At 40.8% G+C, this 20593-nt stretch overlaps 1 protein-coding gene across 1 annotated transcript in view; it reads right to left on the bottom strand.

Moving 5' to 3' along the window:
• LOC306958795 (uncharacterized protein) overlaps window positions 1-19702 on the bottom strand; it is a gene marked incomplete at both ends in the record, with an annotated part of 30502 nt that extends 10800 nt beyond the window's left edge. The window contains 9 exons of the mRNA XM_079550384.1: window positions 32-255; window positions 352-448; window positions 517-684; window positions 1285-1368; window positions 1669-1812; window positions 2476-2603; window positions 3904-3996; window positions 4436-4488; window positions 19572-19702. Of these exons, the coding sequence (XP_079406510.1) occupies window positions 32-255; window positions 352-448; window positions 517-684; window positions 1285-1368; window positions 1669-1812; window positions 2476-2603; window positions 3904-3996; window positions 4436-4488; window positions 19572-19702 (1122 nt within the window). The remainder of the gene's footprint in view (window positions 1-31; window positions 256-351; window positions 449-516; window positions 685-1284; window positions 1369-1668; window positions 1813-2475; window positions 2604-3903; window positions 3997-4435; window positions 4489-19571) is intronic.
• Window positions 19703-20593: the final 891 nt, after the last annotated feature.

Here is a 20593-nt window from a genome sequence, read left to right on the forward strand (position 1 = left end):
TCTACTTTGCCTGCCATCCAACATGACTAACCTTGTAAAAGCCACCTTCTGCACCTATAGGTATCTTCACTGTAATCGTATTTAAGTCATTAGACAACACATATTTCCTGGAGGCCATTTCTTCAGCAGAGAGTTTGTGTAGATTCACACCAGCTTCAACAAGCACATCCTTAAAGCCAGTTGCTCCAGCACAGAGTGCTTGAAAATATTTTGGAACAGTCCAGATGATTGTTTTGTTAATGTAATTCACACCATCTTAGGGACAAGATAAGAAAGCTGTCAACTCATTACTGTAGTTGCAAGCCAGACTCCGTATATTTAAGCAGTGGGGTAAGGTACCACATTTCTCACCTACAGGACATGCCATAGCAGTATCCACCATCAGGATCATCCACTGCTGTTTGTAAAATGTACTTGATCTCACTGCAGAAAAGGTAATTCCCTGAGCCTGCAGAAAGAGATCTCATTAGACCTGTACAGTCTGACAACTTCCTAGGTTGGAGGCAGTGTACCAACCTTGACCAGTTGAATTTGTGCAGTGCTATATGGCACTCGCAGCAGAATTCTGGTTTCTGTGGTGTTGAGTCCATAGCCAGCCCTCCAAGCATCACTTACAAGCAGAGCTCTTTTTTCTTCTGGTTGATGAAATACTATCTGCCATATTGAGGCTTCCCCTGCTTTTGCCTACCCAGAGAAATTCATTAACAGTTTGAACAAGCTCTTTAAAGTGAGTAATTTACTACAGTGGATGATTTATTGTATTCAGCTGCCCAGCAGTTCTGTTGCCTTATTCTGAGTGCTGGTCATGTGATAGCCCTTAAGCTTTGCCTTGCTCATCCTCTTACACGAAGAAAGCTATCTGTATCAGGAGTAACAAACAAAAAAACAAAACAAAAACCAGGCATCCCTTCTGGTTTGAAGATGATGTGGCAGAATATTGGCAGCACTGCTGTGCTGAAATTATAGGGTCTAAGAAAGAAAAAAGCCTATCTGCAGCTGATTCCTGGACCACGAAGTCTTAGAGATTTTGTTGCACAACCTCTTGTCAGGGAAAATGACTTTTAAGCTGAGAACCTTGCCTCCATTTCTTCCTTGGAGATTAGGCCTGCAGCTTTCTGTATTTCTAATATGGAATACTTCTTTCCTAAAAACCAGTTGGTAAAGGAGCTCTTCCTACTGAAGTGTTCCTTTGAAAAGGACAATTTATACTGTGTCGACATTGAATGATGATAGTGTTAGAAGTAGCACTAGCTTTTACTAGCAAGAAAAAAAACTGCTTTTTACCTCCTGATAAGAAAGAATCCAGTCCTCAGGTTCATTCAAAACAATATCCTTCTCAGTTTGGGGAACATCTCTCCAGATAGAAACCTGAATAGAAAAAGGTGCTCTAAGTATTGGTGGCCCTTTTTCCTTGTCTCTTGATTTCAGCTTATCTATTACCTAGTTTTAGTGTTTTCACTTCTATTTAAAGCCAGAAAATTATTTTGGAGAGGACAATAGGAGTCAAGAGAGTTCTTCCCTTAAGAGTTCTCCCCAGCAAACTTAGTAGGTATACGCTTTGTTTCTGATACTCATTCCTATCATTTGACCTGCTTCCAAATGCAGCATCTTCTAATATTCACCCCCTCACCTCAAGGTATTTTACCATAAGAAACTTCTAATGCTTACCTCCATGTAGTTGGTTTCACATACTAACTCTCTTGGACTCCATGGGCCATAAGGACAACTTGCACTTTTCAGATGAGTTGTAGCATTTTTCATATCAGAAGTATGGGACACTTTGATCTGTATAGTTACTGTGAACACATCTTTCTGCATGGACACAGGAAACACATGTTAAACTGATTTTCCCAAGCAGGACATTAGCTCTTCTTGTGACCTAACTCAGGAAATCCACCCATCAACCTTTCCACAGAAGTGCAACTCCATTGCTGAGATTGTTTATTACTTGGTTAATTATATACCTTGTACACATGGAGGCGTATAACTACACAGTCGCACAAATACAATGGGGAGGAGCTTCATGAGGCTTTCATATAGCTTCAGAGCTTGAGAGGAGAAAACACATCCCGAGATGTACCTGATCTTGTGTTTTACAGCATAGCAGCAGTGGGCATGGAACACATGCAGAGGAAGTTTTGAGATTAACCATTACACCATCTCAGACACAAAACACTACAGCAGAGCAGAACAGCAGCCAGATGTATTCCCTGTTTTTATCCAGGAAAAGGCAGTTGTCCTTCAAGGACATGTGATGTGCTTCTTCCTATGCTCATCTGTGCTACTATGTAGTACATTTGGACATCAATACCAAGGATTATTTTCAAACCTCTGGACACATTTAAGGGGAATTAAATAATTTTCTGCTAGTCGATGTTCAACACATAACAACCCCTCAATAAACACCTACTAATAATTTCTTCATCTTCCACCTAGAGGTTATACACAACAGCACTGCATCTTGGTTTGACTTACCTCCAAGTGAGAATGACAACTTAGCGCTGAAGCACGAAATACAATGCTATTCCTGCTGCTGTAAGTTATTGTGTAGCCACACTGAGATGCCAGGGCCTCGTCTAGCTCCCAGGTTATACCAGATCGATCTATGAGCAATTAGTTGGGATCAGCATTAATTAGTACAACCCCTTCCGTGTAGGCTCTTAGAAACCTACCCTTGCCCCTAGGGTTCAGCTGTCTTAGATCATCTATGGCTTGACTACATACCACGTGCTAAGAGGTAAGAGAGAACTGCGGATAAAATTCTGCAAGGAGTTATATGAAAATGGAAGTAGGACTAGATTACAAACAGACTAGGACAGGAAACACTAGTAGCTGAAGGGCCAAAGATAATAAATGACCAATATGGCAGGATGTGAAATCCTAATCAGAGAGAAAGCCTGGGTAAATACAGAACAGACAGATCAGTGTCACAGTTGTCATGGTTCATTGACGATGATAGTCTGCAGTATCAGGGTGCTGCTCCAGGGTTGGCACAGCTCCATGTTTCTCTCTAATGCCTGCTCAGCCAATGGAGGCTCTTTGGGAATCTTAACCAGGACAACAAAACACACTAATGCTTAGATCAAATCTCTCAGTCTACAGAACTATCAAGTAATTATTTTTGGCTAAAAATATATTTTCAAGCTGTACATACCTCAGTGCAGAGTCTGTTTACATATGGGTGAAGATGCTTAAGCACAGAAACATACAGTAAGAAGGATTTGACATAAGTGTAATGTTCTTGAAAAACAGATGCTGTGTAATTGACTGCACCTAGGCAGACAACTAACTAGCATTGAAAGCTAATTCATCAGATGAAAGATTACACGAACTTAGCCTTAATGTCTATTGTTCTCAAGTTATCTCACTCTGACCTTCTAGTACAATCTGTGGCATTTCTCACTTGAAAGTATCACTTGTTGATTACTAAGCCAGAGAAGGCTCAGCTAGTTTCCCTGCTTCATTAAGAATTTATACCCATCTACAAGGTCCGTGAGTTGTAAGCAAGAAAGTGGATGACTGTCAGTGCAAAACCAGTAACACAGCACCAGCTAAGGCTGCTGCATTTCGTGAATAGGATATGTGGTAACTAAAGAAAGTCTGTGTACCAGAAACAATATCCATCGGCATCAACATGCCAACAGCTACCATATTTTCCCTACAGAGTGCATTTCAATTTCGGTTCAGAGGCAGTCATGATTAGCCTTGATACTAAGTTATAACTTAACAAGGCTATAATTTACACAAAAATAAAGGTAGCTTTAAAAACAACAAGAAATAACCTACTTTCACAACTCTATTAGCTTAATACAATCCTGCAAATTCTAGTAGGAAGAACTCAAATGATTTTGAAGACTTCACCATTTACAATTCCCCCCTCTAATTTCTTTTGTGTCAACTTACCAACAGCAGAAAAAGATAAATACTTATCCTTAAAGTGTTCCACACTCAGGGTTAAATGCAAAAAGTTCTTCAAGCACTCTGAAGTCATGAGTCCTATATTGAAGGCATTGAAAGACAGAAATACAGAATTAAAGATAAAAAATAGAAACCCTCTACTTCCCACACAGTTTTATACCAGGAATTATATCTCTGTATCTTCTAACAAGAGATATTAGATTTAAAAACAAAGCACAAAAACAAGAACAAACAAACAAAATAAATGAAGAAATCACCAGCCAGTATTTCCAACACAGCCATGAACATGTATTCCAATAGTAATTGTGACTGGTGAGCTGACGCTGCTACTTTGAGCAGCCAGTGATGGAAACAGGATTCTGCAGTTGGGTGAAGGCAGCAAAGTTTGCTGCTCTAAACTGAATTTTTAAACTGGAATAGAATAAAACAAGAAAGACAAAGTCTCCAATCTATTAGAAGGAAAATGAAAAAATGATCATAGAAATTTTTAGGTAAATGCTGCTCACAGCAGTGTTACCTGATACCACTTGGGTCCATGTTGTAGAGATGAGTATTCCTATTAATAATATCCTGCAGAAAAAAAACAAACAAACAACAAAAAAAAAAAACAACCAAGGATTAGCAGAATCTATAAGTTTTCTTGCACAGAAACTTAAGCCTGGGTGTTGGAATTACAAGCCTAGATATTACAAAATAAGGTTGCCTTGGTTACCATTAGAAAGTTATGTGTAACAAAGAAGAAGCTCACAGCACTGATGCCTTAAGAAAAACAGTTAACATTTAACTACCATGAAATTCTCACCTCAGCACCAGACCCAATTTCATTGTGCACTTGCTTTGCTTCAGTATTTTTAATTCTAATAGTCACATGAAAATATAAATTTCTACTACCAGCTTTCCATAAAATTAAAAGATTCTTGTCTATACCATCTTAAGAGGAAAGGCTGCCCTTTTTATAGTGGTGAAAACAATTTTCAGCTGTTTGTCCTCCTAATTACAAACCTATATCCCATGTCACCTGCTCTTTTGTTTTGTTGATTAAATCCATTTCTATCCAGGTTCCTTTGGCTCCAGAATAGCTGCAGGTTTCTGTGGGGTGGTGGAGGAGGCGTTTGGGTAAGAAGTGCTGTTCTGGTAGGATATGGTAATTTACTGTTTCTGAGTTGCTTCATTTTCACTTTGTCTTTCCTGTGGAGAAGCTTTGATGGCCTTTCCTGGAGAACTGGGGTTACATCTGACCAAAAGTGTAGCTTTAAGGCAGTAGATGTAATAAAGAAAGAAGGGACTCTTAACTGTTGAAGTCATTGGTTGCAACTAGTGTTGTAGGTACTATATAGCAGAATCTGATGGATATCTCAAACCAAAACACAGAATGGTTTAGACCTGAAGATAATCTATTTTCAACTGTTCTGCAGTGGGCAAGGGATACCTCTTGTTGGATCTTGTTAGTCAAAGCCCTACCCAACCTGGCCTTGAACATCTTCAGGGATGGGCATCCACAGCTTTTCTGGGCAGCCTGTGCCAGGGCTGAGCGCTCTCTGAGTAAAGAATTTCTTCTGAACTATCAGACTTGGTGGCCTGTAGCACTCTTAAATCAAAAGTAATTCCTATAAGTGGTGGTCAGCCAGTTTTGGGAAAAATTTCACCAAAACTGTGTAAGAGTGGGTCTGACTGCAAGCAGATCAGAAATGAGGACCCTGCATCTGCTGCTTGCTGAAGGCAGAGAAATTAAGCCTATGGTTTTGAGTCCAGATGGTTCTGTGGGTGCACCATCACCACTTTGGGTGCATTCAGATCACTGTGGGTGATGCATGGATTTGTGACACCTCTGGGACTGATGAGCTGAGATGCTGGTGGCCAGAATGTAGCCAGCTTGTGCGTTACTACAGCAATATTAATAGCATAAGGGATAATAAATCCATCACTGCTTGATTACTGCATGTAATTGAGAGCAGGAATTCAGCATTCCTTGTCTTCAAGGACAGCCGTCATTTAGTCCAGCAGTCAGTCACTCTGTGTAAATAGATTCCTAACTGTTAGAGTCAGAGTTCCCCTGTGGCATTTCTCATTTCTCCCCTTTTGCGATCAAAATTTGATTTTCCTACTTTTTTGGGCGCCATTTCCCTATTTTCTTTCTGTAGTTTCAAATAACTTTACTGGGAATAAAGAATATTGACTTTGTAACATTCTTTGAGAGGTGAGATGTGCAAAAAAACCCTCTCTCTATTATGTATTTTATACTGGGGATCCGTTTGTCTTAGGTTTATGCTGTGACAGTCCGGTTTTGTTCCTCCCTCCGCACTCGTGAAGGCAGAGGGCAGAGCTGCAGGGTTTGTAATTAACAACAGCATCCTGGAGAGGGAGCCTGAGACCCTCCTATGGGGGATGCTCTGCTCTGCTCCCTTGGGCGGCTGCATCTTCTTCAACGTTTATTCACTGTTTGTTCTTAAAATGAATAACTATTGATCAAGATCGTTTTAGACAAATGGATGCACTTATTTTGGAGCTAAATGTTGCAGCTATCCTTACTGCACCACTTCAAAAGTATTAAAAAAAACCAATAAAATCAAATGTAAAAACAAAGTTTAGCTTGCACTGAGATCTCGATTTTACTTCAGGAAATAAAAGTTTACCCCCACCTGGCTTGTTTTCCTGTTATTTCCCTTTGAAATTACCTAATCTGATGAATTTTTAACTTTAGAAGGAGTTTTTCTGAGAGTCCTCACTATTTATATAGAATCCACTAATTATTGTATTAAAAGATAAAACCATGATTGTGCAGTCAGGACTTAAGCATTGCATTGCAAATTGTGTTTATTATTGCTTGATTAATTAATGTTATAATTAAGCCTATTTTCTCAGTGCAGTCAATATTTAAAATATTAAAAAAATGTTAATACATTTTTCCAAAACTTGATTTAAGTACCACTGGGGATGTGCCTGAGATTTCCTCCAGCTTGCCTGAAATCTATCTGACATTTAAGCAGATCTGCACTGTTGGCATACCTATTACATCAGTTTTATACTAGATGTCCAAGCTGTTTCTGCTTTTCTACCCTAAACTCCAGCCGGGTTTCCATGAATTCTTCCACTTGCCAATACACACACGGCAGGATCCTGGTGGCACCTCATTCAGTTTTTGCAGTTTTAATAGATTCATAGAATAATACAATCATTACAGTTGGAAAAGACCCCTGAGATCACCTAGTCCGACCATCTCCACCATGGCCACTAAACACGTCCTTCAGTGCCACAACCACACGGTTCTTGAACCCCTCCAGGGATGATGACTCCACCACCTCCCTGGGCAGCCTGTGCCAATGCCTCACCACACTTTCTGAGAATGTTTTTTTTTTTTTTTCCTAAAAAAGTTTAGGGAATTTAGGGTCATGGTGACTCATAACCACATACTGGAGTGGAAGGAGAATTACAGCGGCCCTGCTACACCTCAGGTTTATCACAGAAATACTGAAAGCATTACACATCTAGATTATTTGCACAGTTTCTGTCTGATTGTTCCATTCTTTTTTTTTCTCTCTGTTTTTTTACCATTCAATTGTAGATTAATTCCCAGTGATATTTACTTCTCTGTTTGTTTATTTTAAATTTCTTTTGTTAATGTACACTCCTGTCTTAATTTGTAATTGTGACTCTGGGCTGTAAAGCAGCACGTATCAATCTAAGACTATTTATACCCAGTCAAACCTAAATTGGCAGCTGACGTAATTAAAAAGGAAGACATTTTGTCTGTCACAATTTTTATTTCTAACAATTTGAAATCAAGAAGACTTCACTCAAACTCTATGGCCAAAATCTTTAAGAATGACAAAGCTTACCTTCTGGCACTTTCATTAGTGTCAGGGTAAGAACAGGAAGAAGTTACTTCCTGGGATAACTACTGTGTGCAGATAAGTGCATTTAATTGTCCAGTATCAGCATGGCTTAGTATTGCCAGCATCCTGCCTGGTAACTAATAGTTCTCCCACAGCAAGCAGTAACTGGGCTGTAGGATGAGTTCATATAGTGTCAAGACACTTGTGTTAAGAAGATCTTAATGACTGTCTGTCTATTCAGTTTAGTAGGGCTATATGCTAGCTGTTCTTCGAAAGCTGTTTTGACTTCTCATTTTGAAGACAAAAATACATGATAAATAAAATACAACTAACAGTACTTCTCATATTTGATAATAGATAATTCATTGTTGATAGGAATAATCCAAGATTCTGCAGTCTCACCCACGTAAAACGTCCACCAGAAAATTTATTGCTCATTTTCTTTACAGGGTTACAATGTAAAATAATATTTATTCAATGTAGTACCCTATCTGTCTCGCCCTATATCCTTGTCCCACCATGAATCTGTTCCCAGACAGTGTGTTTAAGCGTTAGGCTAATTCAAATATTTTCCATGTAAAAATAGCTAAATAAATAAGTGTATGGGAAGATAGAAAGTACACGTTTCATCTGTTAGCACTAACTGCAAGAACAGACACATTAGATAGAATGAGGCCATTAACCAGAACTTAGCAACTTAGCCTGGGCTGTCTCTGCTGCAAGATATTCCTCCTCTGGGAATATGAATGATTTCCTAAATCATCACTGACTTGATTTTCTGCTAGGCACGGTCCTGCTCTGGGAGTACAGTACAGTTCAGATCCCCAGAGAGCTAGAAGCCATTTGTCTCAGAGCTATGGGCAGCTTTCTTGGGTCTCCCTCCTGTATAGGGCAGTACTTATGGCTGTCAGATTAATTTACAGATTAAACAAGGGACTGGCAGGTTTAAAAGAAGAAATGTTCCTATATTAAAGTTTTATAAGTCATGCTATGGTAGTCCTTTATTCTCTGAATAGGGTACAGGAAGGAGACTTGAAACAAGCCTCCCCCTGAGAGTGTCAACTGTGACCTTGAGAAGAACAGTGTTCTGCACAGACGGCACTTACAGTATTAGGAGCTAGGCATGAAAGAGCTCAGATCTGGGACCGATGTCCTGGAGAATCCAGTGAAAGGAGGTCTTTAGTGAGCAAAGGTTCTTAGAAAAAAGATTAGTCTACTACTTCAATTATAGTTTATCATAGAATCATAGAATTGTTTGGGTTGGAAGAAACATTTAAGCTCCTCCAGTTCCAACCCCTGCCATACGCAGGGACACCTCCCTCTAGACCAGGTTGTTCACAGCCCCACCCAGACTCGCCTTGAATGCTTCCAGGGACGGGGCATCCACAGCCTCACTGGTCAGTCTGTTGCAGTGTCTCAACCTACCCTCAGTAGGGTACTACTTAGCAGTAGTCTAAACCTACCCTTTTCCTGTTTAAAGCCATGCTTCCACCTCATCTTCTTCCTGCTGTGCTTTCTGAGTGTCATGTCCTTCATTGTGGTGGCTCAAGGGCAGTGCACATCTTCCTCTGAACCGGGGCCATAACCCATGTAGTTAGGGATGAGATTTCCTATAACTGGGAATATCATTTCAACTGTTTGGCTGCATCAAACGGGCGCAATAGAAACGAAGTGAATTAAGACAAAGAGATACATCAGGAAGTAATCTGGTCCTTAAAGTCCAGTAAAAATTTGAGGATAGGAATTTATGTGCAGTGGAGAACAGTCTGTGGAAGTATCTGGAACCAAATGCAAAGCAATTTAGATTACTGTGATAGTACAAAAGCACTTTGAGTAGACAATTTAAGACATCTGTCCGTAGTCCAGACATCTGTGTGCAGTGAATACTGCTTTCAAGCAAGTTCTTTATTTATCATTTTGTGATGTCCATTAACAATTGCTGCCCCTGCACAACCCTCTCTTTGTCTATACACAGTTATATATGGTCACTTGACATCACTAATAAACAAGGAGAGAATTACTTTTTCTTAAATTGAAAATGCAGCTAGAAAATAGAAAATGTTCTATTTCAAATACAGACAACAGATTTTATTCTTCCCTCCCATTCTCCCCCTTTGTTCGCATTTGAAGATGTTATTGCACTTTTATATTCCTCAAAGTAATGGACAGATATAATAGCTCCTGTCACGCAGATGGGTCACACAAATAAAATCCTCTTGTATTTTTAGCTCATTTTCGTGGTGATGAAGAGCCTGAAATGCTCAGATCTATGGTCAGAAGCCAGGCTTCTCTTCAGACAGACATACAGATTTCTCTTCTGTGGTCACTTCAGATATTCTCTGGATTAATAGTCACTATTTTACTCCTTTGTAGTCCAATCTTTCCTCATTTTTAAGTAAAGTTTTTTAGATCTTACAATATCCTTTATTTAGCAGAAAGTAAGTCTTAGTGTTACAAGAATGACATCAATTTTCTTTAATGAAAGACTATGGGCTAGTCAGAATTAGAATCTGTAGCAACAGAAGTATCAAGCGAAAATAGTGTTAACTTCACCAAATAAACAGATTTGTTCTGTTTAAATAATCCCACATGATGTCTTATTAGCAGTCCAACTAAGGCGCTACAGAACCAAGAGAAATCTTTTTAGAGTATCTTTATAAAATCTGATTTGTAAGTCTAATTGTGATTTATTTAAATGCAATTTTATGCTTGTTTATTGAAGTATCTAAGGTATTGTGCTGCAGTCTTGAATGGATAATAACCTGATCCTATTTTATTTCAGTGGCCTTTGAATTAGACTCCCAGAACCTGGGGAATGAGGTTCTCTTGATGCTCAGCATAAAGCAAACTGAAATTTATTTAAGATTAGTATGTTTATAAATTTGGGAGCATGTTCAATTACATCAATGTTTGACTACATTGCTCTGTTCATAGAACTCCATATTGCCTTTTGGGAAAGAATGTAAATTCAATTCAGGTTGCACATCTAATCTCCCCAGAGCTGGTAGTCATCCAACACTAAGTTAAAGGTCTCACAACACTTCCTGTAACAGCTGGGGGGCAACTTTGTCTTTTTGAGAAATATTTTTTTTTTTTTCTGTGGAAACAGATTGTAATTGTAAAGATCATGAAAGATATGGAGAAGGTAACTTGGAATATCACCATTTTGCATGATTCCTAATTGTATTAGGAAATACCAGTCAATCTATGGAGAATGCTCTGTGGATAAGGTGAATGAAGCAAAACAGAAAGGACACAACCTCCATTTCATCTCCACAGCAGTTTGAGGAAATAGCAATGCCAATGAAAAGCCATGCCAGCTCTTCCAAACCCTTCTTCACTGAACTGTTAAGCAAGATATAAAAAAAGTTTATAAATTACTCATATACTACAGAATATGTGTGCCAAAGGGCCATGTAAACATGGAAGATTGAGTGTTACTATAGATACACCATTTTAGATACAATAAATCTGGATTTACATAGTTCAGTGACTGCAGGGAAAGCTGGCCCTAGACAAAGTATTTTACAGAGAAGAGAGAAGTTTGTGGTATAAGAAGATACTGCTCATATCTTTTTGGTGCTTCTTATACTCCAACTGACTGCAGTAAAGGCTATGGGCACTTGGTAGTTTGGCAGTTAGTACTGGCAAGTTTTAATACAGGTGCTGTTATCATCTTGCTGAAAGGATTTACTCTACAGTAATGAACAACAGGTGAAAGTGTCAGGGAGATGATGTGCTCCCAGGAAGGATTATGGCTATGGTTTCGTGGGGAAATATTGATGGTGGATGAACGGTTGGACTGGATGATCTTGGAGGATTTTTCTAACCTTGGTTATTTGGTGATTCTAAATCATCTTTACGTAACACTAATTGGGACAACTATAAGCCATTCAGGCATGACAACTTATCCTCTCTGATGACTGTTTTGATTTGATTTGTTCGATTTATATGCTGTTTTGCTTCTTCATTTCATTTTGCTGACGAAAAAGAATTATTTTCTAGGATACCAGACTTTGAGTCTAGTAAAAAATTCAGAAATTGATCCTTATGATTTCATGTGAAAGCTTGATATTTTCTACAGAAGATGCTAAGAGTTCTTTTTGCCTCCGTTTTTAAAGGCTGTACAGAAACAGATTCTTTTTTAAAACACAGCAATTTATCCAGTTGTTGACTGCAAGATTATGATCTTACTCTCATCTCAGAAAATTAGAAATTGTTCTTTTGAAATCATTAAAAACATAAATTGAAGGGAACCTCAATCAGTGGTTGTTTTTTTTTTTTTTTTCATATTTCGTTTTTTAAGGAGCAGCACTGTGCTATCATTAGAGAAGTAGTGATGAAGCTTTTAAAACGGTTTGTCAGCCTAATAATACTACATCCACAGGATGTCCCAGGACTACTTTTAGTGATCCTGTGCATAGCAAGTGTCTGCAAAGCAGTTTGTTTCAAAATCCTTTGCAATCTCTTTATAGCACAAGACTAGGAGGCAACACCAGTGTTGATTTTCTATGGGGGAAGAAATATGTGCTTTGGGTGTCTTCTGCTCCTCAAGGCAATGAGTGTTGTCCTTCCCTCTTGCACTGCAAAGAGCAGGGAGTGGTATAAAATAAAAATTAATAAATATCAATCAATAAAAATTAATATTAATAAAAACAGATTCTTCTGCATCTACTTCAACACAGACATCTAGGAAAATACAAGTACTAGAGGGATCATCTAGCAAATTTTCATCTACCTGCAGGGTTCAAAAATCTCAGGTCTTTGCACTGTGTTAAAACCTTCATAATTAATCTAGATAAATATTTTACCAAGCCCTGTACCATTTATTACATTTTTGCAAGGAGGTGCTGCAGTGCCATTAAGCCTAAGATCACTATGGGATTTATATATCTTTCCACTGAGCAATCAGGTTACTCCATAGCTGCTTTATAATCAGCCCATCTGTTCCTATTTGATTTACTTGCAGCTGTATCCTGAAAATCTCAGGACTGGGAAAAAGTTTAGGAGTCTATAAATCCATATACTTGTCTCCCATATTACAGGCAATCCTCTATACAATCATTTTCATGGGCTGATTAAAATCCTCTCCAAAACATTCATTTGCTTACCTCCCCAGACTCCCCAGTGAAAGAATGTTCCAGGTCTTTACTTCTCTGATGTTTGGAAATACTTTAAATTTTATCCAGAGTTCTTGAGCAGTTTATATTGATTTGTTATGTACAACTTGAGCTTAAATTATTTTTATTTCTCATTTTTAAAGGGAGAAATCATACTTACTGTTACTCTTCGTTTTACAGACCGAAGCGTCTGTTTCTTTCTCCTTCCGTCTCTTAGGCTTGGCTTTCCACTCATCTGAACATTTAAGTAGCATCTATTCCATTTTGATGTATCTTTCTGTATTATGGGTGATTAGAACTGAATGCAGATGAGGCTTCACTGGCACACACATGCTGATGCAAATGCTTCTCTATCTGTACTGAAAATATTTTGGTTAGTTTTTACGGCTAGTTTATGGCTCATCATCATGCTGTGACCACTTATTGTGATGACATCTTTCTCTGTTCTCACTATTGATAATGATGAGTAAAAAGCACATTTCCTTGGTGAGTCTGAACTGCTGGATGTGAAATGGTTCCCAACTCTACACAGTGCAAAACTTCTTATCACATTATACCTTGTTAATACAGCTGTATGGTATGGAACTTGCTTACACTCAACAAACTTCAAGAAAGAGCAGAGAAGCATCACAAGAAAGGTACATGCAGTACGTATGTAAATGTAAGCCAGTTTACATGTGTTTTTAACAACCAACACTGGCTGTGCTGCTTAATCATTTTTGCTGGGCATTGGACTTGAGATGAGTTCTAAGCTGGGGTTTCAAAGATATTTATGTTCTGGGTTCAGACAGATTTTTGGGTAGAAACCATAGCGCTTGCCTAGCATAATGCAACACACTGCTGTTAGACAGAAAATTAGGTAATAGCCCAAAAAGGCTTTGGCAAAGCTGTGCTTTAGAGCTTATAGCAACAGAGGGTAAAATACCCCATTTCATGTTTAAGATACATGGAAAAAACACCCATTGCTGACAAAAAAAGTGCCTTAGCTTATTATTTTAGACTGAAGACCTAATCTTGGGAGGGATACAAACGGGTGAGCTTCATACCACTACACAAAACAAACTACCTCTAGAGCTGAAAGATGTCTGTATGGATATTCTTTGGCATTTATATAATAATTGCACCAATGGTTTGCATCCATAGGTTCTTTAGATTATGACTATTCCAAAATGTGAAAAAAGTTCTGAGCTTTAAGTGCTCTATTTTTCCCAAACACATTAAATAAACACAGGACAGTAATGAAGAAGCTCCTTCATACTCTCCAAAGATTTTATTTGGCTAACCCAGACCAACAAGAATTATATAGCTGCTTTCATTATTCATCAGAAGAGCACAGTGGAATGCTTTCAGATGTAAATACCCTTACATCTCAATAATCAGAGCTATATGCTTATATAGCTGTATTGATTCCTGGCTCGTTTTTCTCTGAAGTCTTGAAGGAAATCCTTGCAATTCTATCTTTCACCCACACAGCTGGTGACTGATGGCAAGTCAGAGCAATGGACATGTCAAGGACTTCAGAGCTAAGCAGAAATGCAAAGTAAGGACAAATCCTAAAAAGGTAAGAAAACTAAGTTGAACTAGAAGTATTATAGATTTGAAAAAGAGAAATAAATTGAGACATCCTATAAGTTTCATATTGTTCCATTCATTTTAATATTCACTTTTCAAACTCTATTTTTCAATTTATTCTCTCTATAGCCTTGTCTGTATTATTCAATCTTCAGGATTTCTTCCTTTGTGCTTGATTGTGTGATAACAACCAAAACAAAATTATGTGCCTGCTCTGGGACAGTCTCAGTAATACTGAATAGTAGTAGAGGTGAAAACCAAGAAGAAAGACAGCGAAGGAGAAATAAGAAGCAAAGGGAAGAGAAACAAGACTGAAGAGAAAAAACAACACAACAAAATAACAAAAATAACAAAAAAAAAGAACCCCAAACAATGCTTTTATAACTTCTCCTTCATCTTCTTAAGGAAAAAAAAACCAAAACAAAGAAACAACCAACCATGAAACACCACCAACAATCACCAAAACTAACCAACCAAACCCCCTTCCCAAAGACAGACAAACAGAAAAACTCCAACAGAAACAACCCAAAGCTCTTTATAAAAATGTAGAAGAAATGAAAAGATTATATATGGTCTTCACCATTCTTTACAGACACGCTTCTCTCACTGGTAGAGCCTATTTTCTTTCACTTGAAATAGCTACACTTTTTCTCATTAGTTTTTTAGAAAGGAATAGCATTGTAAAGCTCAGTGAATTTCTTGTAAGCAAGAATTCATCTGTGACAGACAAGCCAGATGTGTGTGTATCCAGTGTGTAATTTCTATATTAATAGGTTGTGTAATGATAGCTGCCAGAGTCAAAACTTCATGTGAGTCGTCATTTATATCTATGGCCCTACTTTTGACCTATTTTACCAGAGGTCGCATTGTAATTTCAGATTAAGTTAGGAAGAATACCAGGAATTTCCTGTCTATCTCAGTGAACAGTGATTCAATGAACTTGCAGTCCATCACTTTATGTCAAACAAGCTTCTGCGTTAATATGTTTTCAAAACATACAGAAAAATGCACTTTCCAGAAATGGAAGATGCTTCAAGTACACGTACGTCTGACTTCTCTTCCTAAGACGTGTGTCTTACAATAGCACAGTAACTCGTGAGAAGCTTGCAGAGATAAATTTCTTCCTTCTGCTAGACTGAAGGCCTGGGATGGTTCACATACTCCTAGAAACAATTATGAATACTTTTAAATTGAAATGTTAGCAGTGTTCCCCTCTGACCATTACCGAAATCAGCACTCAAAACACAGCAAAACCTCTGGAGCTCCAAGTTCTGGTTCTGCAGCAGATTTACCATTTCCTCAAGTCACAGCCTCACAAATTCTTAAAATTTTATTTTTTGGTGGCACTTTGTTATCACTGGAAATATGCAATTAATGAATTGAAGGAGCTGCATTGCACCATATGATGCTGCTTTCTCAAAGAGTTTGTCTGCTCAAACTAAATAGCAGAAGTTATAAATAGACACTGATTTTCTTAAATCACAGGATTGTAGGCAGCCCCCAGACTGGGGACACAAGCACAGAAATGCTCTGTTCCCAATCTACCTCTCCACGAAGATGATGTAAAAACATCTTACAACAGTAGTTCCTCTGATTGGTATGAGCTGGAGGACCAAATCTCTGTGGGTGTAAATGCAAAGCACACACAGAACTCAGTGGAAGGAAACAATCTGCATCCAACTGGGGTGGCTAATGAAATCTGAAGTCCTGCCCTCAAAAACATGACAGCCAATAGGAGAGTGATAAACTGTGATCTGTAGGGGTTCTTGCGCAGCAAGTGGGTATCCCCTGTGCTGGCTAGTGGTGGCCATGGAGCAGCAGCCATGCTGCAGTGCCTGTCCCACGTGTCTCCTTGCAGGCTGGAGCAGAGTGGGTGGGATTGTGTGGAGCAGGGCAGATCAAATTTGACTCTTGCTGACAGAGGGAATCCATTGTAATTGCTTCCTCTTTTCTTTTTTTTTTTTTTCTCCAAGAGACAACCTAGGGCAATGTGACTCCCACTTCATCCCACAGCTGGGCAGTTTGAATGATGAGCATTTGTGGAGGAAGAACACGCAGTCCATTTGCCTTTAATAGGGTCCCCTTGGTTTAAGTGCTGACAGAATTTAGTTGAATTAAGGCAATTCAGGGAAGGAAACAAATAGGGGAATAAATGGCCAGCCCCCCTGGGATGGCAGAGTTACACAAACAACAAACTCCTGCACAACAATGCTCAGAGCTTTGCTGTTTCCAGTTCAGTTTAGCCACTGGCAGCCTGATAGGATGAGCTCACTACGTGGTTCAGAGAGCCATAAAGAGGAAATAGGTCATTTTATGGGGCTCGCAATCTCTTGCAATGTAGCCATATGTTCTCTAGTGCAAATTTTCACTCAATTTCCTCCACTCGTGAAAATCTTTTCATCTTAAGAGGGATTCAAAACAATGTTTTAGTCTTAATTTATTACCAGCAGCTTTGAAGGAGTTAATATTTGTAAAAACGAGTCCAGACAATTGATAATGATTTCCTTCAGAATACAAGCCCTTCTGGTTGGCCTTTGGCTAGATTACAGGATACTGTGGGCCTTATATATATAGGGCATATATATATATATATATACAGCCTTATATATGTCACTCATCCCCAGCAGTCTTCATCTCATTGTTCTTTTAATCCAATAAACAACAGTAAGTACTATTTACACTATTACAAACCTCTGCAGTGCTACGATGGTGATAGCACTGCAGCCTGGATTTCCCTCCATCTCTTCCCATTGCTGCCAGCTAAGCTCATGCCCACCACCAACAGCTGCCAATAAATTTTCCTCCATTGGGAAACTAAAAATGACCTCTCTCCTTTTCCAGAGGAGCGAGTCAAGCAAATTCCAGAGAATGTTTTCAAATGAAGATGCAGAAACCTGCCAAAGCCCTCAAGTCAGCCCTCTGTGTAACAACATGAGCACAGCTCAGGGGAGTTTGTGGTGCTGTAGTGGAAGCATGTGAAAAAACTGCTTTGTAAGGGAAGATGCTCCTTCAGAAAGATCAGTGCCTGAGTACTGCTTATGTGGAAATGAGCCATGATGCATCAAATACAAAAATAAACGCAGTTCCTAAGTCTTGTGTTATTTCCTGATGTGAATGAGAAGGAGAAGATCTCTGGATCTGCAGAATACTGGGAGGAGAGAACTGACATTTCTAAATGTGCTGCCCCCAGGGACTAGGCTTGTTGTCCAGAAAAGAACAGTACAAGACGATGCTGATGCAAGGAGCTGTGAGTTATGATAATGCAGGTTGCATCTTGGCAGAATGGGTGAGACGCCAAGAGAGAACACGGCAGGCACAACCATGGGATGTACCAGCAAGTCACAGCAATGGCTGAGGACAAGGATCAGTGGACCTGAGCAATGAGCCCACCATATCCCCCTTTGCCACACAGACCTCAGCAGGCATTAGGGAAACGAATATCTCTACAACTCCCTGAAAGAAGGTTGTAGCAAGGTGGGGGTTGGTCTGTTCTCCCAGGTAACAGTGATAAGATGAGAGGGAATGGCCTTTAGTTGCTTTAAGGGAGGTTCAGGTTGAATATTAGGTAAAAATTTCTTCTCAGAAAGCGTGGGGTGAGGCACTGACACAGGCTGCACAGGGAGATGGGGGAGTCGCCATCCCTGGAAGTGTTGAAGAACTGTGGAGATGTGGCACTGAGGGATGTGGTTTAAAACCACAGTGATTCCATGATTCTGTGATTCTATAAAGGCCAGTACTCATGCTGTCTGGGAAGCTGCTCCCCCCCCGAGCAGTTTCCAGCCTCTTACATCCTCACCTGTAATGATTTGGGTTGTGTATCCTTCTGACAGACTGCTATGCCACCGCATCATTTCCAAAGGCAGTGACACTATTTCTGCAGGCTCTTTCAGATTTTATTCTGAGATCCCTAAGTGACCCACTGAGATGGCCTCATTCATCTTCAAGAATTCTATTCACATTTGCCTGTGTTTGGATAGTTCCAAGAAAGTCACTCTGTATTCAGTGCCTTAATTTCTTATAAACTTTGTGTAACTAAATGTCAGTCTGTGCAGCTCATTGCTTTTGATTTAATATACTGCTGGAGAATCTGGTTTTTCAGAAAAAAAAAAAAGTAAGAGAAATGCAAATTGCTGTGCACAGCATTGAAGGAAATCCATATTCTGTAGTGATTTTTAGAAGTTGTTTAGAAACTTTTCTGATTAATGGATCAAGAAGATGATAGACATTCTTTTGTTAATGCAATTTTATACCATGACATGGAAGAAAAAGAACCCTTTCTGCATAGCAACTTAAGAGAACGCTGGAAAACACAAGCAGAGAAAAATACGCACGCTGTCTTAAGATCCCCACCCTCCTCAATCTTAGGGGTTGGACCCTAAGAGGTCCCTTTCAAACTCGACCGTTCTGTGATTCTGTGATTTACAACTGAGGACACTTGTAAGGCTTCAGAATTATCACTGGGAGCACAACAGCACGAGAGCTTGGTGAGCATTTAGGTTGACTCAACAGCAAGAGGACTTGCTTGTTAAATAACCTTGATAAATGGAATTATCTGGCTTAAAGCATGAAGGGAAGGGAAGGGAAGGGAAGGGAAGGGAAGGGAAGGGAAGGGAAGGGAAGGGAAGGGAAGGGAAGGGAAGGGAAGGGAAGGGAAGGGAAGGGAAGGGAAGGGAAGGGAAGGGAAGGGAAGGGAAGGGAAGGGAAGGGAAGGGAAGGGAAGGGAAGGGAAGGGAAGGGAAGGGAAGGGAAGGGAAGGGAAGGGAAGGGAAGGGAAGGGAAGGGAAGGGAAGGGAAGGGAAGGGAAGGGAAGGGAAGGGAAGGGAAGGGAAGGGAAGGGAAGGGAAGGGGGGAAGGGGGGAAGGGGGGAAGGGGGGAAGGGGGGGAAGGGGGAAAGGAAAAAGATTTACTGCAACATTTTTTATGTTTTTATGGTTTTTTTTTTCCTTATTAATTAGGAAAAAAAATGGAGGAAATAGTTACTTTTTTTGTCGTTTTCCAAATGAGTTATGATAACACAGACTTAGGAGGCTTCCTTAAGGAAAAGTTTGGAAAAGTTTATGAAAAGTACATAAAATCGTCTTTTTTTCTTTTTTTTTCCCATCTCCTTTTTTTTTCCTTTTCCATCAACGTTTGTGAGGCATAAACCTCCACAGCATTTTTCAAACCAACACTGGAATTGACAGGAGATGGAACCAGAGAACCACAGAACACCCCGGATTGGAAGGGGACCATAAGGATCGCTGGGTCCAATTCCTTCATGCCGCAGTTTACCACTCTTCGAGGTCCGGGGCTGAGCTCCGCTGTTACACAGGGAGCTGCCCTCACTTCTCGCTGCCGCTGGGCTTCGGGTGAGGTAGAAATAAAACAACTTTGGTGGCACAGCACCGAGAAGAACCACTTCCCCCCGCAGCACGCGGGGACCCATCACACCTCACAGCCGTCTATTCGCCACTCCAGCAAATGAGCGGCGGCGAATCGATAGCGGATCAATCCCGTTCGCGGTGTCACCCAGCGCGCGTTGCCGCCGCACAAAAGCGGGGAGGTGAGAGCCGAGCGCTCACTTCGCAGCGACCCGCGGCGGAGCGCGCAACCTGCGCCTCTCGCCCGGCAGCACCCCCGACCCGCGGAGCGTGAGAGCGCGGGGACTGCCGGTAGGTGGGCTGTGGGCTGCGACTGGGAGAGGCGGAACGCGCTTTTTGGGGACGGGACCCACCGGGACGCGGTGCGGGACCCGCACGGACGGCGGCAGCGCGGCTCCGCCCGCCCCGCCGGGAAGGTGCCGGGGATGCCCGAGGCCGGGGTGGGGACTCGCCGGAGCCCGCCCGCCGCCTTCCCGCCCCCCCCCGGCAGCTCCCGCGGAGCGCGGCGGAGGCGGGCGGAGCGCGGCGGAGCCCCGCGGCCCCAGGTAGGCAGAGCCCCGAACGGTTCAGATGGCTTCTCTGTGCGCTTTGCGGGACGAACGGCCGGCGTGGAGAAGGAGGAGGAGGAGGAGGTAGAGGAGGAAGACGGAGGCTACAGCTCGGTGTCGGGGAGCCCCGCTTCCAGCCGAGCGACGCCCGCAGCTCCCCGTCTCCCTCACGAAAGAGGCGGCCCCGGCGGTGGGCACCGCTTCGGCTCCTCGGAGGGGACGAGGTGATGCCGGGCGGCCGC

Source organism: Tetrao urogallus (genome assembly GCF_951394365.1).
Source record: "Tetrao urogallus genome assembly, chromosome: 2".
Taxonomy (NCBI): domain Eukaryota; kingdom Metazoa; phylum Chordata; class Aves; order Galliformes; family Phasianidae; genus Tetrao; species Tetrao urogallus.